We start from the raw sequence: 26893 nt of genomic DNA on the forward strand, positions 1-26893 counted from the left end.
TATCATTGGGAAACTATCGGATTCTTGAAAAGAATATAGAAATCACCTAAAACATAAAAATGAGAAAATCACTTTAGATGGTCTTCTTAAGGACATCCGAATTGAGGAGGAAACTCGTCTTCGTGACAAAAAGAATTTGAGTCCTAAAGAAGGTTATCCTAAAGTGAATTTTGTTAGTAACAAGGGTGGCAAAATCATGAAAACCCAGAAAATCAAAAAGAATTTTGTGAAAGGGAAAAAGCTAACTCATAAAAAGAAAATTAGTTGTTATGTTTGTGGCAAGTTTGGCCATTTTGCTAGAGAATGCAGAGAACGGAAGATGACTGGTACTAAGCCAAATGAGTCAGAAGAGAGGCTTGTTGTTGTAATCTCTAAAACCTTTATGGTGGCTGCAAATAAGGACTGGTACCTGGATACTGGAAGCACAGTTCATGTGGCAAATGACAAAAACTTGTTTAAGTCATATGAAGTAGTGGGGGAGGGATGCAATCTCTTTATGGGAAACTCTTCCTCAACTAAAGTGCTGGGAAAAGGGAGTGTGGAAATTAAGTTCACCTCCGAAAAAATCCTAACACTTGAGAATGTCCACTATGCTCCATAAGTTCAAAAAAATTTAATCTCTGCAAATCTGCTGTCACAAAATGGCTTTAAGATTGTTATTGAGTCTGGGATTGTAACTGTGACCAAAGGAAAAATCTTTGTAGGAAAAGGGTTTGCCACTGGTGGCATGTTCAAGATGAGCATAAATGCAGCTACTACTTCTGTTTATATGGTTGACTCCTATTTTCTTTGGCATTCAAGATTAGGACATATAAATTCTCGTTGCATTCATAATATGAATAACTTTGGTCTTCTTCCTTGTCATGTTAGAATAGAACATAAACATAAGTGTGAGATATGCATTCAAACTAAGCTAACTAGACTCTTGTTTCTTAGTGTAGAAAAGAATTATAAATTGCTTGAATTTGTGCATTCTGATGTGTGTACGATGGATAATGTTTTAAGTCGTGGTGGCAATGGTACTTCATTACCTTTATAGATGATTACTCGAAATACTGTTATGTTTATTTGATGAAACATAAATTTGAAGCATTTTTCCAATTTCTTTTTTATCTTGCTGAAGTACAAAATAGGTTTAAAACAAATATTGTATATTTAAGAACAGATAGAGGAGGTGAATACTTAGGAGGAGAATTTGATAAATTCTGTGGAGATAATGGCATTATCTGTCAAACTTCAGCACCTAGAACTCCTGAACAAAATGAAGTAGCAGAAAGGAAAAACAGAACACTTGTAGAAATGATGAATGTTATGCTTCTTAATACGGGTTTGCATTCCAACTTATGGGGAGAGGCTATACTTTTTGCTTGTTATATTCTTAACCGAGTTCCTTATTCCAAATCTGAAAAATCACATTATGAATTGTGTTTTTGTAAGAAACCTAATCTTAGTTATTTTCGTGTTTGGGGTTGTTTAGCATATGTTAAAATTTCAAAAAATAAAAGGAAGAAGGTTGGACCTAAAGCATTTAAATGTGCATTTGTTGGGTATGCTGAACATAGTAAAGCATATAGATTTCTCGACATTGTTAATGATGTTATTATAGAATCTAGAGATGCATCTTTCATAGAACATAAAAATGCATTTGATTCTCTTCTTGATGGCAATCGTATTATAGTAGATGAACATCATGTTAGTGACATGATTGAATATTCTAATGATAGTGTTGATGAACCAGAAACTGAAGTTAGACACAGTAAATGCATTAGAAAACCAACTAATTTTGGTTCTGACTTTTATATATTTCTAATTGGGAATGATCCTGTGTCTTTTCAAGAGGCTATGTCTTCTCAAGATGTTGCCTTTTAGAGAGAAGCTATTAATGATGAAATAGAATCAATTATGTCTAATAATGTTTGGAAATTAGTGGATTTACCTGTTGGTTGCAAAACTATTTGCTGCAAATGGATTTTCAAAAAGAAATTAAAAGTTGATAGTACAATCGATAAATTTAAAGCGCGTTTGGTTGCAAAAGGCTTTAAACAAAAAGAAGGTATTGATTATTTTGATACTTTTGCTCCTGTAACCAGAATATCTACTATTAGAATTCTTATTACCATGGCTGCCATATATAAGCTTCAAATCCATCAAATGGACATGAAAACGACCTTTTTGAATGGAGAATTAGATGAAGAGATATATATGGAGCAACCTGAAGGTTTTGTAGTGCTAGGGCAAGAGCGCAAAGTTTGCAAACTTGAGAAATCCTTATATGGATTAAAGCAAGCCCCTAAGCAATGGCATGAAAATTTTGATAGTTCTCTGGTACATAATGGTTGTAAAATTCATGATGCTGACAAATGTGTCTACAGTAAAGTAGATAGTAGCTCAATTATTATTATCTGTTTATATGTTGATGATATGCTTATTTTGGATAGCAATAGTGAATGCATAAATCAAACAAAAAGATTTTTATCTTCCTTGTTTTGTATGAAATACTTGGGTGTTGCAGATGTTATTTTAGGAATCAAAATTATAAGAAATAAAAATGACATTGTATTATGTCAATCACATTATATTGAGAAAATTCTTACAAAGTATGGATATCTTAATAGTTCACTAGCATGCACCCCATATGATCCAAATATGAAATTGACTCCTAATGTTGGTGTAAGTGTTCAATAATTAAAATATGTCAGTGTTGTAGGTAGCCTTATGCAATGAACTGCACAAGGCCTGATATTGCCTATGCAATGAGTAAAGTGTGTAGATACACTAATAATCCTGGTCATCAACACTAGAATGCAGTGAACAGGATTCTTAGATATCTAAAGCATACTTTAGACTATGGAATTCACTATACCGAGTTTCCTGCTATTATTGAAGGGTATAGTGATGCAAGTTGGAATACCGACTTTGAAGATTCCAAGTCTACGAGTGGTTGGGTTTTTACCCTTGATGGAGGAGCAGTTGCATGGGGGTCTAAGAAACAGACCTGTATAACTCATTCTATAATGGAATCTGAGTTTATTGCTTTGGCATCTACTTGTAGAGAAGATGAATGGCTTAAGAATATGCTAGTGGATATTCCACTAGGTGAGAAGCCTATACCTGCTATTTCAATGTTTTGTGATAGTCAATCAGCTATATGTAAAGCAGGTAATATGAAATACAATGGGAAGTCTAGACATATTAGTCTAAGATACAGTTTTATAAGACAAATGATTGATGACAATATTATTTTATTGAAATATGTGAAGTCATGTCAAAATTTGGCAGACCCATTTACGAAAGGCCTTTCGAGAAATATCATCAATAAAACATCGAGGGGAATGAGAATTAAGCCAATTAAGTCATCACCTAAGGATACCCAACCTAGAGCGCTGGAGATCCCACATGCATAGGTTCAATGGAAAACGAATTGGTGAATGACAGATATTGAGCATATTTATGTAAGCCCATTACTGATGTGTGCTCACGAGCTGTAACTAATATGAGGGTTGAGCTAATAACTCTTAATGAGTTTGTAGGCCTTGAAGCTAGGGTGTGTGTTACAGTACACCTAGACAAACTCACCTATATGAGTGTAGAAATGTGAGCCGTTTCTTATGAGAATTGACAATTCTCTAGAGCACTCATGAATTCAGGAAAGCACAAGGCTCTAAATGTGCCAACATGAAATCCACACAATCGAACTTTTGGAAACCTATGTATGATTGAAAACTCTGTTAAAAATATAAGGAGCTAAGTTCAAGGTAAGTCCACTTAGCACCTTGGTTAATTTAGGTTTTCTTTCAAATAGTGGGGGTTCAAGTCATGCAGGCACACTCACTGATGCATAAGTTTCTATGCAAGCCAAATATATTTTAAAACTAGTGGGGGATTGTTAGGAAAGTTTTAAAATTGGTGATTTCTTTCCACCAAAAGTGCTTTAAAAGGTTTAGTCCCATATCTAAGAGAAATCAGTTTTTCTAGTGGTTTAAATACAGGGTTTGTTCTCTATTCTTTACTTTGGTAAGCCTGGTGTCTTTGGGTGGCTTGTGGACGGTGTTGCGCATCGTGCAGCAACGGACACGCCGTTTGCGTGCACGCACGCGCGCGCGTGTGTGCGCAAGGGCGCTTGAGGCGCAATATGGCATTTTGATGGCGCACTTTGCACTTCGCACGCTCGCAGCGGTGCGAGGTGCATATGAGGCACAAATGTCCATTTTGATTTTTTGGTTTTTGAGATATCTGGCCGTTTGAAAGGTTTTAATAGCATTTATATTGAGTTTAAGGCGCTTTGTGACTGTTGGTCGGTTTTGAAGGCCTTTGATTGGCAGTCAAAGGTGGGTGACCGTTCAGGTACCTTTTCATCCTATTTTCAAACTGTCAGATTTATGGCCATTAATCTCATTAATCTCAAAACGTTTTGGCCTCTCTAAAAGTCTAGAAATATCTTTTATTTTCGTCTTTTGAAGATATCGGAATTTCTGACTCTCCAATTTTCTCCCTTCTTTCTTCTTGGTTTGGCTTGCAGAGTTCATGTGTGGGAGAGGTCATCTGTTCCTGCGAAGCAGTAACTCTCTTGAGGTTCAAGCCTAGTTGTATCCTTGGAACTCAGTCGTAACAAAACCCTTTTTCGCATCTTCGGAATTTCCGGAGTAGGGCGATTGAAGTTCTAAAGATAGTGATCTTAAGAACGTGCCTCTAGGCTTGAAATCTCTTTTCTGAAATCCATTTTTCACAAGGTTGGTGTAACAATATATATATAGAGAGAGAGAGAGAGAGCATTCACCATTCAACATTACCAAAATACATCCAATAGAATATTGGATGAGAAAGAAATGTAGGAGTAAGACAGCCACAATTTAGATGGACAGCCACAATCTAGATGGTGGTTGTGCATAATTCAGAGTACAAGCAAATCAGACCCCCCTCTCTACTATGTAATTTAAGATCCAGATACACATCAGACATGACCCCGTTGGCGAAGCCTTCTCAAATCAAATTTGATGCCCCTGAAGAAGATGTTGTTTCTTTCAGTTCAGAGAGAGAAAGAGAGAATATGTTATGGGAGAATATCAAGTAGGATCTGAAAGGACCAAACGGAGAGGCAGGCAGAAATGGAGATGATTTCATGTTTGGAATCTTGGTGCTGGGATGGGAGTTTATCCATTTGATGGTCTCCGAGGTAAAATTTGTGGTCCTGTTTCGTATCTGGGCACTAAAATGAGCATTTATGCATTTGGGATGGAAAGTGGAGCCCTTTCTTCTTTTTATTTACACTAAATCATAGATTTGGCAGAGACTAAGAAGCTGTCACTTCTTCAAATCCATAAACTCCATGAACTCCCATATGAGCTACACATTCCAAACAGGCCCTTAGGTTGTTACTTTTTGTTTTGAACATTAGAATGGTGTCGTTGTTAACGACAGCATGCCTTGGGTGGGCCGAGTAGGTGACATCTTGACGGTTAGTTGCATCCAACGGTTGTAAGCTCATATTATGGTCGGCCTCGTATGTCATATAAGGGGATCAGTTTCCAAAGCAGATTATATGTCCCCCCCCCCCGAACAGGGCAGTTAGCTACATCTCATGCTCGGGGGTCCCAAAGAGCACCACTCATGTAAGCATGTGTGTCTTGTATCCCCATGTTTGTCAGCATTAATTAGCGTTGGAGTTTGATGCGATTGCAAAGACTTAAGTACCCTCTCCTCCATTGGTGCCAAAAAAAATAACGATTCTTGAAAAGGAGTGGTTGTAAAGACTTAAGTGCCCCGAAGATGATTATTTAAGACCCAGTCTTTGCACTGCAGGATTATTTGAGAAAGAAATCTCCCCTGGAGGAGGCCATGAACATCAACCCTCTCACACTCTCTCCCTTCTATTTTTGCTTCTATGCACATCCAACAGAAGATCTTACATTGCTCCATCAAGCACCGGCTGACCTGCACATTGACTGTTGTGGAGCCTGATTCAGAGTTTTTACCCTTACAGGAGGAGGGTTTGGGGGTTCATCACAGCGTGGGTAGCATCATTCAACTAAATGAGTTGTAGATCCTGATTCAGAGTTTTTACCCTTATAGGAGAGGGGTCTGGGGGCTCCTCCCAACGTGGGTAGCATCATTCAACTTGAAGAGTTGTGGAGTCTGATTCAAAGTTTTTACCCTTACAGAAAAGGGGGATCTGAGGGATCCTCCCAGCGTGGGTAGCATCATTCAACTTGATGAGTTGTGGAGTCTGATTCACAGTTTTTACCCTTATAGGATGAGGGTTTGGGGGCTCCTCTCAATGTAGATAGCATCGTTCAACTTGATTTGTTGTGGAGCCTGATTCAGAGTTTTTGCCCTTACATGAGAAGGGTTTGGAAGCTCCTCCCGATGGTCATCCGACGAAACAAACCTGAGCCATCAAAAATGTTTGTTTGAACTTTTTATCGTCATCTTCTTCTTCTTCCTTCTCCGTAAAACACTGTAAAACCCTCTCTCTCTCTAGAGAAGAAATCAAGGGCGGCAAAGAGTTCCCCCTGGAGAAGGCCATGAACATCAACCATCTCACTTTCTCTCCCTTCTCTCTCTACTTCTGTGCACATCCAACAAACGATCCAACATTTCTCCATCAAACACCGACTGACCTGCACACTAACTGTAGCATCGTTCAACTTGATGAGTTGTGGAGCCTGATTTAGAGTTTTTGCCCTTACAAGAGGGGGGTTTGGGGGGCTCCTCCCAGCGTGGGTAGCATCATTCAACTTGAAGAGTTGTGGAGTCTGATTCAAAGTTTTTACCCATTCATATTTTAAGGCATTAGATCTCATGTTTGAACATCCACGCATGTGCAGTTTGCTTTCATCATGTTCAGTTGCTTTCTAGATTATACTTTGAATTCTGGTGCATTTTAGATCTATCAATTTTTATGTAACCAGAGCTCATTTTAATCTGAATTTTTTACTGCAATTTCATGCATATGTCTTCATGCTCTCCACCAAAAATTAGATCATTCTGGGTTTGTTTGACCCACTTTAAAAATCGAGATTAAAAACCTGTTATTTTGCACCGTCAGGATTTTAGCAGAATCAGGACCAACTTGCGGGAGTGATTTCTCCCTAACCAGAGATGATCTTTTCGATCCGTAAAAAGGATTGTTTTCTAAATTAAATCTAGTTTGTTCATACCAAATTTCAGCGATTTCTATGGGGTTTTCATACCATTTTTTGGTCAAAAACCATAACCCTTTCACACTGTGTCATTTTAACGGCTCATATTTTGATCCATTTTGTTTGAATTTTTTTTCTCTAATGGGAGATTATTTTTCAATTCTGTAAAACGGGTTCTCTTCGTTTATATGTATAGTTCATCCCTGTAAATTTTCAGAATTTTTTATGGTCAATTACTATTTTATTTTGATTAAATATAAGAACCTTGTATCCAGATTTTATAAATGTTCTGATTTTGGCCCCCATATCATGACTGTTGTAGCACTTCTTCAACAAATCGTTATTTGATTGGCAATATTCTTTAACAAATTATTGTTATGATTTTTTTGGGTCTCTAATGAGTCCCTATTATAATTTGTAGTATTTTTTGGTCTCCAACGAGCCTCACAATGATTTATAGTGTTGTTCGGTCTTTTAACTATGATTTATAGTGCTTTGGGGTCTCCAACGAGCCCCACAACAATTTGTAGTGTTTTTCGGTCTTTTAACTATGATTTATAGTGTTTTCGAGTCTCTAACGAGACCCACAACAATTTATAGTGTTGCTGGACCTCGCTATAGCGATTTGTAGTGTTTCTCGCTATACACTACAACGATTTGTGATACAAATCGCTATCCGAATCAGGACCAACTTGTCAGAGCCATATCTCTCTAACCAGAGACCAGATTTCAAATCCATAAAAAATGGTATCTTCGTTATGAAGTCTAGTTTATTCCTGTAAATTTTCAGCGATTTCTATGGTCATTTGATACCCCATTTGGATCTAAAACAAAACCCCTATCAATCTGCCTTATTTGAGTGACATAGGTTTTTATTTCATTTTGTAAGAGTCATATCTCCCCAACGGAAGATCATTTTCCAAATCCGTAAAAAGGGTTTTCTTACTCTATGTGTCTAGTTTGTATCTGGAAAGTTTTATAACTTTTTATGCTCATTTGATATTTTAAACCTGTTAAAAACCGAGACATGTTATTATTCCATTTTAAGTGAGTGGATGGAAGTGAATTATAACCCTTCTCGGTTTTTAACAGGTTTGAAATATCAAATGATTATAAAAAGTTATAAAACTTTTCAAATATAAACTAGACACATAGAGTAAGAAAACCCTTTTTACAGATTTGGAAAATGATCTTCTGTTGGGGAGATATGACTCTTACAAAATGAAATAAAAACCTGTCACTCAAATAAGGCAGACTGATAGGGGTTTGGTTTTAGATCCAAATGGGGTAACAAATTACCATAGAAATCTCTGAAAATTTACAGGAATAAACTAGACTTCATAACAAAGATATCATTTTTTACGGATTTGAAATCTGGTCTCTGGTTAGAGAGATATGGCCCTGACAAGTTGGTCCTGATTCGGATAGCGATTTGTATCACAAATCGTTGTACTGTTTAGCGAGAAACACTACAAATCGCTATAGCGAGGTCTAACAACACTATAAATTATTGTGGGTCTCGTTAGAGACTCAAAAACACTATAAATCATAGTTAAAAGACCAAAAAACATTACAAATCGTTGTGAAGCTCGTTGGAGACCCCAAAGCAGTATAAATCATAGTTAAAAGACCGAACAACACTATAAATCATTGTGAGGCTCGTTGGAGACCCAAAAATACTACAAATCATAATAGGGACTCATTAGAGACCCAAAAAAATCATAACAATAATTTGTTGAAGAATATTGTCAATAAAATAACGATTTGTTGAAAAAGTGCTACAACAGTCATGATATGAGGGCCAAAATCAGAACATTTATAAAATCTGGATACAAGGTTCTTATATTTAATCAAAATAAAATAGTAATTGACCATGAAAAATTCTAAAAATTTACAAGGATGAACTAGACACATAAACGAAGAGAACCCGTTTTACAGAATTAAAAAATGATCTCCCATTAGAGAAACAAAATGGATCAAAATATGAGCCGTTAAAATGACACAGTGTGAAAGGATTATGGTTTTTGACCAAAAAATGGTATGAAAACCCCATAGAAATCGCTGAAATTTGGTATGAACAAACTAGATTTAATTTAGAAAACAATCCTTTTTACGGATCGAAAAGATCATCTCTGGTTAGGGAGAAATCACTCCCGCAAGTTGGTCCTGATTCTGCTAAAATCCTGACGGTGCAAAATAACAGGTTTTTAATCTCGATTTTTAAAGTGGGTCAAACAAACTCAGAATTATCTGATTTTTGGTGGAGAGCATGAAGACATATGCATGAAGTTTCAATAAAAAATTCAGATTAAAATGAGCTCTGGTTACATACAAATCGATAGATCTAAAATGCATCAGAATTCAAAGTATAATCTAGAAAGCAACTGAACATGATGAAAGCAAACTGCACATGCGTGGATGTTCAAACATGAGATCTAATGCCTTAAAATATGAATGGGTAAAAACTTTGAATCAGACTTCACAACTCTTCAAGTTGAATGATGCTACCCATGCTGGGAGGAGCCCCCCAAACCCCCCTCTTGTAAGGGCAAAAACTCTAAATCAGGCTCCACAACTCATCAAGTTGAACGATGCTACAGTTAGTGTGCAGGTCAGTCGGTGTTTGATGGAGAAATGTTGGATCGTTTGTTGGATGTGCACAGAAGTAGAGAGAGAAGGGAGGGAGAGTGAGATGAGGTTTTACCCCTCTTGTAAGGGTAAAAACTCTGAATCAGGATCTATAACTCATTTAGTTAAATGATGATACCCACGCTGGGAGGAGCCCCCAAACCCTCCTCCTGTAAGGGTAAAAACTCTGAATCAGGCTCTACAAGAGTCAATGTGTAGGTCAGTCAGTGCTTGATGGAGCAATGTAGGATCTTCTGCTGGATGTGTACAAAAGCAGAAAGAGAAGGGAGTCAGAGGGTTGATGTTCATGGCCTCCTCCAGGGGAGATTTCTTTTTCGGATAATCCTGCAGTGCAAAGACTGGGTCTTAAATAATCATCTTTGGGGCACTTAAGTTTTTTCAAGAATCCTCCATTGATTTCTTCTCTAAAGAGAGAGAGGGTTTTACAGTGTTTTACGGAGAAAGAAGAAGAAGTCTTTGAAGAGTCAACATCATCTTCGACTTTCTGGATGGAGAACATGTTTGTCCTTTTTTTAAACTGTTTGTTTTTTTTTTTTTAATGAAAGGCATTTTTGTCATTTTCTCAAACCATCACTTTATGAGAAGAATAGCAAGAAAGGGTACTTAAGTCTTTGCAACAACACCAGAGTCCGATGCAAAGTTAACATACACGAGAATACGAGCCCCATGTGCTTGTATACGTGGTGCTCGTTCAAAGCCCCGAAAACAGACGTGGGATTCAATGAATAATGGGGGGACATACACCACAACGAGCTGATTCTCCAATCATTTGCACGTTGATCTTATTTTCACTCTCTTTCTCTTTGGGGACTATTTGTACCCCCCTCCGCCCCGCTTGAAGAAAGATCACAAGAAAGTGAAGAGGAGAAAGATTCGAAACAGAAGAGGGAGAAAAAATGGCACTATGTCTACCTTCACCGGCCAGCGGGAAGCCCCACTTCCGCCACCACCGTCAGACGAGGAGGATCTCCGCTTCTATCTCCGAACAGGCCCCTTCCTCCGTCAACCAGACCCCCTCCATCTCCAAGTTTCCGGCCATCGAAGTCCCCGGCGGGTACGGCCTCCCTTTCTTCGGGCCGATGGCCGATCGCCTCGACTACTTCTGGTTCCAAGGGAAGGAGGAGTTCTTCCGATCGCGGATGCAGCGCTACCAGTCCACCGTCTTCCGGACGAACATGCCGCCGGGTCCGTTCATCGCCTCCGACCCCCGCGTCGTCGTCCTCCTCGACGGGATGAGCTTCCCCGTCCTCTTCGACGTCGACAAGGTTGAGAAGCGCGACGTCTTCACGGGGACTTACATGCCCTCCACTGATCTCACCGGCGGTTTCCGTACCGTCTCTTACCTCGACCCCTCGGAGACCTCCCACCGGAAGATCAAGGGCTTCATCTTCTCCCTCCTCCGTACTCGTCGGGACAGGTTTATCCCCGAGTTCCGCAACGCCGTGGCAGAGCTCTTCGCGGAGCTCGAGTCGACGCTCGCCGCCGAGGGCAAGGCCGGGTTCAACTCCCCGAACGAGCAGACCTGCTTCAACTACCTCTGCCGCGCCTTCCTCGGCCGCGACCCGTCCGGGTCCGGGGGGATCGGGACCGACGGCCCGTCGATTATCAAGAAATGGGTGCTCTTCCAGCTCGGCCCGCTCCTGAGCGTCGGGCTGCCGAAGCCGCTAGAGGAGCTCCTCCTCCACACGTTCCCGCTCCCCCCGGCGCTCATCCGGGGGGGTTACGACCGGCTCCTGACGTTCTTCCGGTCGGCGGGATCCTCTGCGCTCGACGAGGCGGAGGCACTCGGGATCGGCCGCGAGGAGGCCTGCAACAACCTGCTCTTCACGATCTGCTTCAACACCTTCGGCGGGATGACGATCCTCTTCCCGAACATCGTCAAGCTGCTCGGGCGCGCCGGGCCGAAGGTGCAGCGCGAGCTCGCGCGCGAGGTGCGCGAGGCCGTCGCGTCAGCCGGCGGCGAGCTGACCATGGCCGCGCTCGAGCGGATGCCGCTCGTCCGCTCCGCCGTCTACGAGGTTCTCCGGATCGAGCCCCCCGTCTCGGCGCAGTACGGGAGGGCGAGGCGCGACATGGTGGTGGAGAGCCACTCGGCCGCGTACCGGATCCGGGCCGGCGAGTTGCTGTGCGGGTACCAGCCGTTCGCGACCCGAGACCCGAGAATCTTTGACGACGCCGAGTCGTTCGTCGCGGACCGGTTCGTCGGGAGCGACGGGGAGCGGCTGCTGAGTCACGTACTGTGGTCGAACGGGCGCGAGACGGAGGAGCCCACCGAGTCGAACAAGCAGTGCGCCGGGAAGGACCTGATGGTGATGCTGGCGAGGTTTCTGATCGCCGAGTTGTTCCTCCGGTACGACTCGTTTGACATCGAGGTGGCCGCCTCGCCGCTCGGCTCCTCCGTCAGCTTCACATCCCTCCGGCTCGCCACACCGTAATGTGGGTCCCAGTACTTGCGCTGCACCCAAAGTGGACTTCTATCTTTTTCTCCATTTTTTTTTAAGTGTGTGGTAAGCGGAGTCCTGTGTCAAGCTGAAGGCCCAGGATCGAATTCCTCTGCCACATGGGGCGGCTGATGGTCGTTCCCTTAACCCCAGTTTGCCTTTAAAAAAAAAAATTGGACGGTCGGGATCAATCCTTTTGCTATAGACGTGGACTGCATTACATACCGTAAGCTAAGTGACAATGGTACCAAAAGTCCAATACACGTTGGAAAATAACGAGAGCATCCAAGAAACAACGAAGCACATGCACCAGAAAATTTGATAGGACGCATGTACGGTTTAAAGAATAAATAAGACACAATGTGCTTGGTCATAATTTGTCAAGGATAGCATTGAGAAATAAAGCTGATGATAAGCTACCATCTGCACTGTGTTGTATTGAATCTCCAGATGATCCCAACTAACTAATGAAAATCGATAGAATCTGATCAGTGATCATGTAAATGAGGTACTTAATAGTGAAAGTCCTGAGGGTGATGCATATTTCAAATGATAACGCTAAAACTATCTTGCGGGCGTTTGTTTTATCTAAAATAAATTAATGGGTGGAGTAACAAGTCCTTAAATATGTTGGTAGAGATGCTGCATTGAGAAATTAGGATTTCAGTTAAAAAAATAAATGTATATCCCAAAAATTGCTTATTACATTAAAAAGAAGATAAAAAATAAGATAAATGTGTGAACTGTGAAATTTTAAGATGAAGAGAATGAAGGTAATGCCACACATGCTCATCTAAGGAAGGCTTTGATAGCCTTAGATTTCATATCCGGATATCTACTGAGAACCACAAGAGGAGGATCGATTCTCAGATCTTTCCTTCTCCCTTGTTACTCTCATTAAGGCTTTGCTTGGGAGGCAGTGTTAGAGAGACAAGATTATAAGCGCAATGGGAGTCGAGAAGAAAATAAGATATGAGAGTACGTAGAGTATTAACTATCTCCTTGTGAAGACAAAAAAAAAAAAAACCATCTCCACTATTCTCCAATCCCATCACCCTTCTATCTTCCAAAGCATTAGCTTCCTCAATGAGAGGATAAAAGGGTAGGTAGCATTTTTTTTATTGTGGAAGAGAACCCTCTCTTACCTAATATCACTCACCACAAATGGTTGGGCCACCACTTTGTAAACCTTTGAGGTCTCCCTGCCTACTGAAGCAACCCTCCGAGGAAGCCACCCATAGATTTCGAATTTGTGATGTCCCATCAACTTGGTGGCATTCACAAGTCACAGCTTCCAAATGAGTGAAGCCCTTGTCTGTGGGGTAGGTAGCATTTAGTAGCTAACTCCCCATCTCCAGCTCCCAAACAGAATATTAAATACTCCATGCGAGTTCAGAGCAAGGACATGAAGAGAGAGGGTTGTGTATGTTCGCCCCCGATGATTCACTGAATCCCACGTCCGTGTTCGGGGGATCGAATGAGCGCCACGTATTCATGCACATGGGGCTCGTATTCCCGTGTATGTTGACATAACTTTGCATCGGACTCTGGTGTTGTTGCAAAGACTTAATCACCCTTACTTGCTTTTCTTGCCCTGAAATGACGGTTCGAGGAAATGACAAAAATATCCTCCATTCAAAAGTTGTGAAACGACGGGTGGGGAAAAGGACAAAAAAGACCTCTTTCCAGAAAGTTTGATGTTAACCATTTAAAGTATAGACGTTCGCATGCGCCATCTGCTGTAACAGTGCTCCCATTATCAACGCAAACTTTGCCTTCGTCTCCAGTCGAGCTTTCCGCCTTGTTTTTTATCCTGTTGTACAACACACTGTCGCCTTCTCGTGTCTGCCTTGTGTTACAAAACATTCCATTGTCTTCTCTTCATTTCTGTTGTCGTTGGGCATCATGGAAGAAAGCAATGATTCACAAACATTCCAACCAGTGCCATTAAGGCACCGTGAGTAGCTTTTCATCTCATCATGCTATCGATGAAGAAGGCATGTCGTCTTGTGTGCCATTAAGGCATTGTTTGGTTATTGCAGGTAGATCTTGTTATTACGAAGGTTGGAAACTTATCGATATTTGTAAGACGCTGGGACCTGTTGACAAGAACGCTTGTTTGCAGATGCTAGGAAGGGCCTCTACCCCATCAGGTATCCTACAGTCACTCATCATATGCATTGTATCTCAAACCGCTGTATTAGTAACAGACTCTCTATTTTGTGAGATACATTTTTGTTAGTTAATATCGATTTGTTTGCTATTATGTTCAAGTTCTTCCTTATCGATTTGTAATTTATTGTGCGATATATTTATCGACCTTTTAGATAGTATATTTTTGTATCGTCGAGTTATAAGTTATAAATACTGAACTGCCGTATCGATTTTCAATATCTGACAAATCGCTATACATATTGTTTTGTAAGATATTATATGTTTTGTAATATGTATTTATAAGATATTTGTACACAGACTTTGAAAACGTTTGGGTGCAGAAACACATCTTGACACGCATGGCGAGGCGATTTTCGCATGCATATCGTTGCTCTCTCAGCGACTTCTATTGAACTCGCTTTAGAGCCTCGTGGATATTATGAGAGCGTTATCGTCAACACACATGTACGACATGTTTATTTTATTGGCATGGTAAGCGACACGACGATGCTCAGCATAAGCAAACATCAAACCGCACTTGCTTTGATACTTTCATTCATTAAATCGTTGCTTTGACTTGTGTAACCCTAGTGGTATCCGTTCTTATATGCATCCTGATTAAATCGTAGTAAACCTATGCCGCTTGCTAACGGAAATTGATATATTGCTTATAAAACATTCCACTGTCTTCTTCTATTTGTCGTTGTTGTTAGGCATTAAGGAAGAAAGCAATGATGCACAAACATTCCAACCAGTTCCATCAAGGCGGTGTGAGTAGCTTCCCAGCATCATGCTATCGATGAAAAAGGCATGTCGTCTTGTGTGTCATTAAGGCTTTGTTTGGTTATTGCAGGTAGATCTTGTTCTTACGAAGGTTGGAAACTTATCGATATTTGTAAGACGCTGGGACCTGTTGACAGGAATGCTTGTTTGCAGATGCTAGGAAGGGCCTCTACCCCATCAGGTATCCTACATTCACTCATCATATGCATTGTATCTCAAACCGCTGTATTAGTAACAGACTCTCGTTTTTGTGAGATAATATCGACTTGTTTGCCATGTTACTGCAAACACAAATTGATATATTGCTTAAAACATTATTGAGCTTATCATCAGGTTGTAATAAAGACGATGTAGCTCAATCAATAGAAAGATCTGGAGAATTGAATATCTATACTTATGACCCAACTGAAGAATTGAACATCTGCACTGACGATGCACATGAAAAGAAGGGTGCAGGCATTAGACCCACTATTGACTTGAATGTTCCAGTGGAAGAAATGCAATTCAATGATGAGGTAGACTACCATGACAGCGCACATAATAAAAGTGTATGCACCGGAAATATACACGGAAGTACACCTGACTTCAATGTTCCAGGAGAAGAAATGCAATTCAATAATGATCCTGATTTTGATGTCAGTACACTTAATAAAACCGTAGGAACTGGGAATGTACATGGAATTGCACTTGACTATGTTCTTGTAGAAGGAATGCATTTTAATAACGAAGAAGATGCATATAAATTTTACAATGATTATGCCTTAAAAGTTGGCTTCAGTGTGAGAAGGTTTTCTTGGTCAAAAAATGCACAGGGTGTCTTGGTTAGAAAGACATATGTCTGTTCTAAGCAAGGTTGGAAGAAATCAATGGGAAATCCAACTAGGAGCACGCCAGAATCAAGATGTGGATGTCAAGCGAGATTGGTTTTGAGAAGACATCTGAATGGGAAATTTGTCGTGTGTACTTTAATCAGTGATCATAATCATGATTTATCTGCATCATTTATGACTCCTATGCTAAGGTCACATCGTAAAGTAACTGTAGCTCATGCTGCAATGGCTGAAATAGCCGATAGCGCCGGCATTGCACCAAGGAAGACATACAATTTGTTTACCTGCATTGATGGTGGTCGCGAAAATGTGCCATTCACACCTTTGAATCTTAGAAACCACTTGAGCAGGAAGAGGACAGATAACATGAAAAACGGAGAAATATGTTGTTTGTTTCGTTACTTACAGAATAAATCAAGTAATGAACATGGTTTCTTTAGTGCAATGCAAGTGGACGCAGATGGATATGCCGTGAATATGTTTTGGTCAGATTCAAGGTCTAGATTAGATTATGAATGCTTCAATGATGTGCTTGTGTTTGATACTATAGTAAAGATTAACACTGAACAGTGGCCATTTGCGCAGTTTGTGGGAGTGAACCATCACGCACAGAGTTGTATATTAGGCGGTGCTTTTGTGTATGACCAGACCAAGGAAACCTTTGAGTGGTTGTTCAGAGTATTTACACAGGCAATGAACGGGAAGCATCCTGAAACTGTACTTACAGATGGTGATCACGCAATTGCGGCTGCAGTGCTTCATGTGTGGCCAGATACACATCATCGCCTGTGTTTGTGGCATATCTTTCAAAATGCAGCAAAGAACATAGGACACATATTTAATCAGAATACAGGGTTTGACAAACATTTTACAAGGTGTGTACTTCATAGCGTAGACGAGGTCACCTTTAAGTCAGATTGGGACAAAATGATTGAGACATACGACCTTGCTGACTGTCTGTGGTTACAAAATTTATATGCAGAAAAAGAGAAGTGGGCATTGGCATATGGAAGACAATACTTTTGTGCAGGTATGATAAGCACACAAAGAGCCGAATCTATGCATGCCACGCTAAAGAAAACCCTGTATTCATGTTTAACAATGTTTCGTTTCATGGAACAATATGAATTATTTGTAGACGGTCTAAGACAGAATGAGCTTGAACAAGATGTGAAATGCTTCAATACACGACCTCTAACTTTTGGCATGAAAATATTGATGCGACCTGCAGCTCTGTATACACTAACTGTATTTAAATGGATCAAGAAAGAGGTGTTGCATGTCATGAATTGCAGAATATAAGACGTGGTGCAAACCGAGAATATGCACAAATACCATATTTTTTGTCAGGGCGAAAAGCATCAGGAAAGGCAAGAAGCGCATGTCACGTACAATGTCGACAATGGAAGGGTAGAATGTTCGTGCAAAATGTATGAATTCAAAGGTATCCTATGCTGTCATGCATTAAAGGCACTCAATCAAGAGAAGATACAAGAAATACCTGAGTCTTACGTAATGCGAAGATGGACGAGACGCGTGAAGATTGAAAAGCTCGTTATGGACAATGCAAGTAAATCTGGTGTTGACGAGAAGTGCCACATAGCCTCCCGTTACCAACAACTGTGTAGGTCATTCATGCATGTTGCTGATTTGGCATCGAGAAGCGAAGAAGGTTATGCATGTGTGAGAAAAGTTGCAACGGAGTTACTTGAAAACGTGGAGTTAATTCACATTAAGTCTGTTGCAGTGAATAAATACCAGCCGAAGATAATGGGATCGAACAACGTAGGTCAAAATCATGTCTCGCTTGACACTCCCGAGAAGTTGCGCCGAAGCGTAAACATTATCTTCAACAAGTCAGTATTGAACATTGTTGATTATGATGGACATATTCATGAAGCGCAGGGTATCAAAAGAAAACCTGCCTCTGATCGCAGTCGTCGGAGGGCAAAGGGTGCACTAGAATTGGTTGGCAAGAAAAGGACTAAGAAACAACCAACCTGTAATAAAAAACAACAAAGCCCTTCGAATGAACAGGTATGTAAAACATTATATTGCTTCCCATTGCGTGAAGCTTGTCAAATAGCTAACTCGTGTAATGTCCATCATGCAGCAATACCCTGCAGAAGTACCGGCAAACGTTCAAACCTACATTCCTCTCGACCAGATTTCTGGCAACGATCGCTACAGTTTTACAAGGCTTTTGGTATGTAATCGATGTTGCGAGGAGGTACGCATTTCTTGTGAAACATAATTCAGTGTCTAATATTTTCTCTTTCATGACAGGCTATGATGCAGTCGATAGATAGGTTTGGGACACAAGAATCTCGTGTGGGCTATTAACTTAGTTGTCATGCCTCTTTGCATGACCCGATCTCCACAATGCCAGATTTTTTAAGAGTTTATAGTTGTTTGTCATTGACGACTTGCGGTTCGTGGTTGAATTTGTTCAAATCGATAGATAGCAGGTTTTTGCTTCTGCAGGAAGGCGAATGATGACATCACTGTATGGCGATTTGTGGTTATCGTTGAATAGCGATATGTGGCATCGCAGCGTAGAACGTTGTTGATTATTGTTGGACTGTCAATCTTAGCGTGATGCGAAGGATTGTTCAAGTGTGCTGCGATGTGTGGCATCGCAGCGTAGGACTGTCAATCACTGTGCTGCGATGCCACAGATCGCTATTCAACGATAACCACAAATCGCCATACACCTCCAGTCAACTTCTTCTCCAGCAAATCTTTCGCGTTCCCGACACCTCCACTTGCCTTTTGAAATTATTATTGTTATCTTGTAAAAAGTTGTATCCATATATTATAAATAAAAGGCTACTCAATGTGTATTTTCCAACGGATACCCATAAATGTTTGAGTTGTCGTACAGTATTCATTGATCATGTTGGTTGAGCAGTACATCTTTTAGGTCATAAATAGTCGCACAAGCACTGGAAGGTGTGTTTGTCTTCTACTTCGTGAACCAGCAACAACCAAACCGACGGTTCCTTCATAAACCTGGAGATCTGCCCTCGAACATAGAAAATTATAGTCGGTGAGGCAGACGAAGACAGCTACACGACCAACAATGGCGAATCATGGGTATATTGTCTACACATAGTCTACATGTTCAGCAAAATCCGTCTCTTTCATGCGTTTTTTGCGATTTGTTTTTGTGTACTATATAATGTAATTTAAATATCGGTCGTTGCAATGTCCGCATTCATTTCAGTCGAACATCCACCGACGAAGTTGGGCGAAAACTTAGTCAATCACTCCTGGAGGACATCAACTGAATGCGCAGTGAATTCGCACAATGCAACATGATCAGTAATTTTGTTAGTATGAAACTAGTAGTAGTTGTCTATAAACGTAAGCCATGTGTACGTATGATTAATACAACACCATATTTGCTGCAAACAGACTATATCCGATTTCGTAAATTATATTAAAAGCAACGCACCAAGCCAGACTGTGAGCGTCGTCAGCCCATATTTCATGGTATATCGGTTGTATTTTATGTTGCTTTTCATTATTGATTTAGTCCAATTGATTCGTATGTTAACGTTGGTGTTAGCAATGTTTCTTTCGGTTTGCAGACTATATTACGCCGTTTGCCATACTCCAGTGGATTTCAAGATGGCAAACCTTATTGGGTTAACGGTAATCACTGTAGAGACCTTATGACAAGTGAAAAGGTAAGCAAACAAACCTACAGTGCAATATTACAGCGTGACAGTGGTAACAACATTTTTTCGATCTATTTGCAGATACTGATTCCTACACTCTGGCAGTCTGAAAAGCATTGGGTCTTATACGTGATGGATTTACGCGAAAAACAACTATGGTGTTACAATTCGTTGGAAGTTGACAGTGGTTTACGGCTAGACATTTCTCATCTCGTAAGATTCCATCTATATGAGTATCGTGTAGTGTACTGGGGTCATGAATTTACTTTCGGTCGCATTATTCTCAGATCGGTTTCCTCATAGCCATTTTGGGAGTCAATGTCAGCGAGTGGATCTATCGCACGGCATACCATGCTCCTTTACAAGATAATGGCGTTGATTGCGGCGTATTTGTAATGAAGTACATTGAAGCGATATACAATGGTGCAGAACCCTGTTTCGACGTTGTATGCCATTCCTTGGCCTCTGTTATTGGCAATTAAGGGCATGTCTATTGCTTCTAGTTTACAATCTGCTTTTGCAGGTTGATATACCCGGATTCCGCGAAGAACTCTGCAAAAAGTTGACGTCCTTTCTAATTTCGGAGGAGAAACTGACAGAGGCGTCGCGAGGATCTAAAAGGCTTGTAATTGATAAAAGATGTGCGCTCAACCCGCGTGATTGACAGTCGCAGGGTGAGACTGCGATGTGTGCAATGAACAAAGACTTCTAATGTTCGAAATGATAATATTCAACATCGCTATGAAATGTTGTATGCTTAAACATCGCTTTAATGTCGCATTCGTATTTTACGAATAGTATAAAATGATACGCTTGGTGGTCTAACGTCAAACTACACTGCTACGACCATGAAAACCTGTGTCAGCATTTGAAAATTGCTTGAATTTTAAACGACGGTTTTTTCAATTATGATCTTACAGACCTATGAAAAAGGTATAGATGAATACGACAACTGCATCGAAGCCGCCTATGCACTCGATTCAAGAATAAGTCGTGTATGCAGGAATTGTCGATTATGTCGGTTCCTTATTCGCGAAGCAAAGTGGAACTGTGTGTTGTGTCATTCAAATATTAATGAAACGTCCTATCACCCTCCGTCAGTTTTCGAGTATATACATCAGTTTCATTAAACCAAAAGCAAATCTTAAATAAAAAAGCACTCCGCATTAATGAAAACAATGTCATGCCAGAGGGCTATTCTGAATGGTAGTCATTTCGAAATAGCCCTCTGGCATATACGTATAATAGAAACTACTAGAACTCTTCTAATTTCTAGGGACATTCCAAAAAAAAATTGGGTCGAAGCTGTTTTAACCTCAAATTAATAAATAGAACTCCATCTTCTTTACAAAATGTTTCCATTTCAAAAACTTTTTAAAATGACTCAATTTTAAAAGACTAAGAATATTTAGTTGTAAGTGTTATGTGCTTAATTATAAAAATGATAAACTATCTCCAAAATCCATTGAATATGTTTTTTTTGGCTATGGTGAAAATAAAAAAGGGCACTGATACTTTGATCCAATAAAAAACAAACTCTATATTTCTAAAAATGTCATCTTTCTTGAAAATAAAGATGGGTTTGATAACAAAGGACCTAAAGAAGAAATTGACTATTCATTTCTATTTGATCTATTGCCAAGACATGATGAGTCTAACTTTATTGATGTGTTTGACTCTTGGATAATAACTCTAGTATCATCCGGTTGTTGGTGAAGTTAGTCATCAACATGAAAGTTTAAATAAAATTGCATCTAATGATATGCATGTGTATACTCAGCGAGGACAAGGTAACCATCCATGTTCTCTGGACAAGTTCTTTCAAAACATATCCTTAGAGGAATCCCAACTTAAGAGATCTAATCGAATCTCTAGAGATCCTAATAGATTTGTATCATATGACGCATTTTCTCCAAACTTTAGAGCATGTTTAATAACATAAGAGTCATCTCATTATAATGATGTCAAACAATATCATCACTGGAACAAAGCAATGAAAATAGAACTTAATGCCCTTAAGAAAGCCAACACATGAAATATGCCAGAGGGCTATTCCGAATCTTTGGGTCTCAAATAAATCCACAAGTACGTCTAAAGAAATCGCCTTAGGTGTACATTACCGTCGGTTCATCAATACAGCGATTTCTAAGAACAAACGTTTCTTATTGATAAGTTCACGTAATGCGATATTTAGAAATATCTTTCGCCGTACAGTATTCTTCATCGCTTAAGAACAACTTTACCAGCATTGGTTATGCGTATACAACACAAAACTATTTCTGAATACAATTTACTTTTCATAGAACACCCGTCAACGGAACGAGATGAACACCCGTCACCGGAACGACAAATCCGCTTAGACCTCGCTAGGGAGAGGAAGAGGACTTGGCGGAGCTCCTGTTGGCCACCCTCAGCGCGACTGCACCTACTGGGTTACTGTCGAGGAGGACGGCGAGAACGGTGATGGAGGGCCTCGTTAGGTTGTACAGACAGAGCAATCGATAGGTTTCACTTTATACTATTCTGTCTGTCGTTCATTTTAAACTCAATCAATTTTTCGCATATTTCGTCGTGTATTACCGGCATACGTTCCTGCAACAAAACAGGTAATGTGAAACCAATATATAACAGGAATACCCAATAACATCGGATACGAAGCTCATACAGCATGGAAACAAGGTTGTTCTCCATTGTATATTGCTTCAATATGCTTCATTACGAATATGCCACAATCGACCCCATTACTTTGTAACGGAGCATCGTCAGCACAGAGCAACATCCACTCACCAATGTCGATACCCATTTGCCCGTTAAGGAATCCCGCCTGTGAAAAAGGGATAATATATTACAGTCCGGTCCACCTCGAATAGCTACTTCACCTTTGGGTACAAGCTTACCAAATGCATAGCATCGCGTTCTACGCCACTGTGGCAGTCCAATGAGTTGTAGCACCATAGTTGTTTTAGCTGAAAATTCATCTCGTATAGGACCCAATGGTCTGGATGTTGCCAGAGTGTAGGAAGTAAAATCTGCGAATCGATAAAATCATTTTCCGTTCCAGAGACTTATCGTGATGGGGATGTTACGAATAAACCTTGGATAAGAGGTTTGTTCACTTACCTTTCCAAATTTCGAAATGTCTATGCACTCATCATCGTTGTTCCAACAAGGTAGTGCATCTTCAAATCCTATGCCGTATGGCTTTCGCCGGACGTACATCTGTTGCACGAAATAACAAGGTTTAACCACCAAGAAACGTGAGTACGTCATGAAAGCAAACAGAACAACAGCGGCACAGACATACCATGAAATACGGGCTGATGATGCGTACTGTATTGCTCGTTGGGTTGCTCTGAATGTAATTGACAAAATCATACATTGTCTGGTTGCACAAAGTTACGAACTTCAGAACATGCAAACCGATGACCTAGAAATTGATAGTGGACAAATACTTACAAAATTATTGATAGTGTTCCCATCTGCAAATTCATCTTGCATCTGCTCGATGTCATCTACGAACTCGTCAGGGCGTTGCCGCCCACCCGAGACTGTGGATGTTGCACTGAGTGCACCATGAGCGTGGTATTCAGGATTGGACATTGAAATTATTGTCTACAGTAAACAACACTAGTCCAAATACGACATGAAAAGCCAAATGTTCACTAAACCGCTCAGGCGTTTCAAAGAATATACCTCTTAAGCGCTAGTCCTGGTACTGTGGATGTGGTTGTATTCTTGTTCAGAGTCGTGCGTGGCCGTTTTGCTGCCATCGTCCATTCCATTGGCAACGTGCCTGGTCGTTTAGCTCCCATCCTCCTATCCGTTTGCTCCGTGCCTGGTCGTTTTTCTCCCCTCGTCCACTCCTATGGCGCCGTGCCTGGTCGTTTTGCTACCATCGTCCTCTCCGTTGCCGCCGTGCCCGGTCGTAGTGCTCCCATCGTCTTTGGCGTCGTGCCGAGTCGTATTGCTCCACTAGTCCTCTTCTTGTCTGCCATGGCTGGTCGTACTGCTCCGATTGTCCCCTTCTTCGGCGCCATGCCTGGACGGAGATATCGATGGCACCTTTGCAACAGAGATACTGAAACGCCGTCCTCACCTACAAAGGTAAAGTCCTTTAACGTGCAGCCATTTTTTGAAAACAGCCCGCTAATTAATTGATTGCGTTTAAAAAAAATATAAATACGGCTTTTCGCATGCCGCCTTTTTTTTATAACCGCCGCCAAATTAAATGCTTGCGTTCGAAGTATTCAAAAATACGTCTTTCCATGTCGCTCATTAAGTTTTAAATATTCAAAAATACGTTTTCCATGTGTGATTAGACATTCGAACAATACCCATAAATCACTATGCTGCGATACCACAGATCGCTCTTCGACTCAAAGCACGAAGCTAATTAATGTATGGCGATTTGTGGTTATCGTTGAATAGCGATATGTGGCATCGCAGGGTAGAACGTTGTTGATTATTGTTGGACTGTCAATCTTAGCGTGATGCGAAGGATTGTTCAAGTGTGCTGCGATGTGTGGTATCGCAGCGTAGGACTGTCAATCACTGTGCTGCGATGCCACAGATCGTTATTCAACGATAACCACAAATCGCCATACACCTCCAATCAACTTCTTCTCCAGCAAATCTTTCGCGTTCCCGACACCTCCACTTGCCTTTTGAAATCATTATTGTTCAAAAATACGTCTTTCCATGCCGCTCATTAAGTTTTAAATATTCAAAAATACGTTTTCCACGTGTGATTAGACATTCGAACAATACCCACAAATCACTATGCTGCGATGCCACAGATCTCTCTCTGACTCAAAGCACGAAGCTAATTAATTGATTGCGTTTAAAAAATATATAAATACGACTTTTCGCATGTCGCCTTTTTTTGATAACCGCCGCTAAATTAAATGCTTGCGTTCGAAGTATTCAAAAATACGTCTTTCCATGCCGCTCATTAAGTTTTAAATATTCAAAAATATGTTTTCCACGTGTGATTTGACATTCGAACAATACCCACAAATCACTATGCTGCAATGCCACAGATCGCTCTCTGACTCAAAGCACGAAGTATCCGGCGATGGCAACAAATCCTTTCCTTATCTATTGATTATTTAACACAAATACCTTTTCACGATTATCGTATATGGATACAAACCTTTGTGCCGTCAAAACTCGTTAAATTATTGTTCATGGCTTAGATCGCCAATACTTTGTGCGCTATTCTTTCGAGGCGAAGACAAATACAGCGATTGCGAAGACAAAGATCTCTGTAAAAGTAATTTCAATTGTAATCATTGCATTTTTGAAAAAATGAGAAGCTTGACTTTTGAACAAAGATCTACGTTTACAAACAAATCTTTTGAACTTGTGCACTCGGATTTATGGGGACCGACACCTGTAGTATCTAAGGGAGGATTTGCTTACTATGTTATTTTTTTTATGATTATTCAAGATTTTGTTGGATATACTTCCTTAAACATAAGCATGAAGTCTTTGCATCGTTTAAGACATATCATATGATGATTAAAAATCAATTTAATGATAATTTAAAAATCTTTAGAGTTGATTCCGGAGGAGAGTATCTTTCAAATGATTTTAAAAACTATCTTGAAAACCATAGAATAGTTCATCATAGATCTTGTCCAAAAACACCACAACAAAACAGTCTAGCTGAAAGAAAACATAGGTATATTATTGAAACAACTAGAACTTTACTCATTTCTCAAAACATTCCAAAAAGTTTTTGGGCCGAGGCGACTCTTACATCCGTTTATCTTATAAATCACTTTTCTTCAAAAAATCTAAACAAAACTTCAGCTTTTAAAATTTTATACCAAAAGAAACCCGACTAAAATAGGTTAAGAATCTTTGGATGTAAATGTTTTGTCCTTACCGACAAAAATGACAAACTCTCACCAAAAGTCATTCCTTATGCATTTCTTGGATATTCTGAAACTCAAAAAAGATTTAGATGCTATGATGTTAAGAACGACAAACTATATGTTTCTAGGAATGTGACTTTCTTAGGAAACGTTAGTGGTTTTGAGAAGGATGTATCCCATAAAGAGAATATGGATTACTCTTTCTTGTTTAAGTTACTATCTAGAAATGATGATATTTTTAGTGATGATGAACTCAATTAGTTTAGTAAAAAAGAAAATATAGATGAAGACAACCATCCTTCTTATCAACCTACTAATCCTCCCATAGAGGAAAGTTTATTTATTACCGAGACCCAAAGTCGGAAAGATGTAATAATAAAGAATTAAACAGTAAAAGAATTTCACGTTACCGCAACTCATTATACAATTACAATAAATGTATAGCGTGATAAAAATGAAAATCTAGGATTTATTCTGAGTCACTGGATGAATCTGATGAAATTTCATAGACTTGTCTCTCACTTTTTATTGGTGGACTGTCTATCCTGGGTGGCCTCCTCGTTGCGAAACCTTGCCTAAGAAGACTGGTCATCATGTTCACCACTGCATTTAATTGGGTCCCCATAGTGCTTACTTCTGTCCTTAATTTCTTATTCTCCCTCTCAATAAGTTCGAACCTTGCGGCAGAGACAGTCTTCTCTTTTGGAGCAAGTATTCGGTCTTCCTCGTGATTTGTTACTGATGGACTAGTCGTATTAACCAGAGCGAGACGACGTTTTGGTTGTAGAGGCTGGGCTACAACATGAGAAGGGACAGTTGGGAGGCATGGGTTGACAATTTTCTCAATCTTCCGATTTCGCCGCATTGGTTCCCAATAGCTTTCGAAATAGAAGGGATCAAATTGTCGTTCTTCATGATCATACGGTACGGCAGGGAAACCACCTGAGTTCCAATTTAATAATTCGTCCCTGTAGCGATCGCTCCAATTCACGTGCCTGCCCCCACCAATATTCATCTTCCTTCTCACCTCCAAAGGCTTATTTGGGATAGACTGCCCCAAGCCAGATTGTAGAAGAACTCGACTACCTTGCTGCAACTCGGCTTCAAAATTGCAGAATAGCCACAAATCGCGGTCAGACAATCTGGCAGCCTCTGCAACAATGTCTTCATCATCGCCCCCATCTCCATAAGGTCTCCACAAAACCTGTACATTGGTAATTCTTTTTAATAACGAATGACAAATATATTAAAATTTATTTACGCATGATATGGCAACAACGATATGCACTACGGAAGACAATCCTGCAGCGATGTATACTTAAGAATGCTGAACAT

The 26893-nt window shown here is 40.2% G+C and overlaps 1 protein-coding gene across 1 annotated transcript; it reads left to right on the top strand.

The window, feature by feature from the left end:
* Positions 1-10672: 10672 nt before the first annotated feature.
* On the top strand, positions 10673-12304 carry LOC149835141 (allene oxide synthase 1, chloroplastic-like). The gene has a single exon (XM_090010421.1). The coding sequence runs from the start codon at positions 10685-10687 to the stop codon at positions 12221-12223; it is 1539 nt and encodes a 512-aa protein (XP_089866547.1). The 5' UTR covers positions 10673-10684; the 3' UTR covers positions 12224-12304.
* The last annotated feature ends 14589 nt before the right edge of the window (positions 12305-26893 follow it).

The sequence above is a fragment of the Nuphar pumila genome, chromosome 6 (assembly GCF_984573655.1).
Source record: "Nuphar pumila chromosome 6, dmNupPumi1.hap1.1, whole genome shotgun sequence".
Classification (NCBI taxonomy): Eukaryota; Viridiplantae; Streptophyta; class Magnoliopsida; order Nymphaeales; family Nymphaeaceae; genus Nuphar; species Nuphar pumila.

Coding starts and splice junctions, on each gene's coding strand:
- LOC149835141 (XM_090010421.1), top strand. CDS start 10,685: ATGGCACTATGTCTACCTTCACCGGCCAGCGGGAAGCCCCACTTCCGC.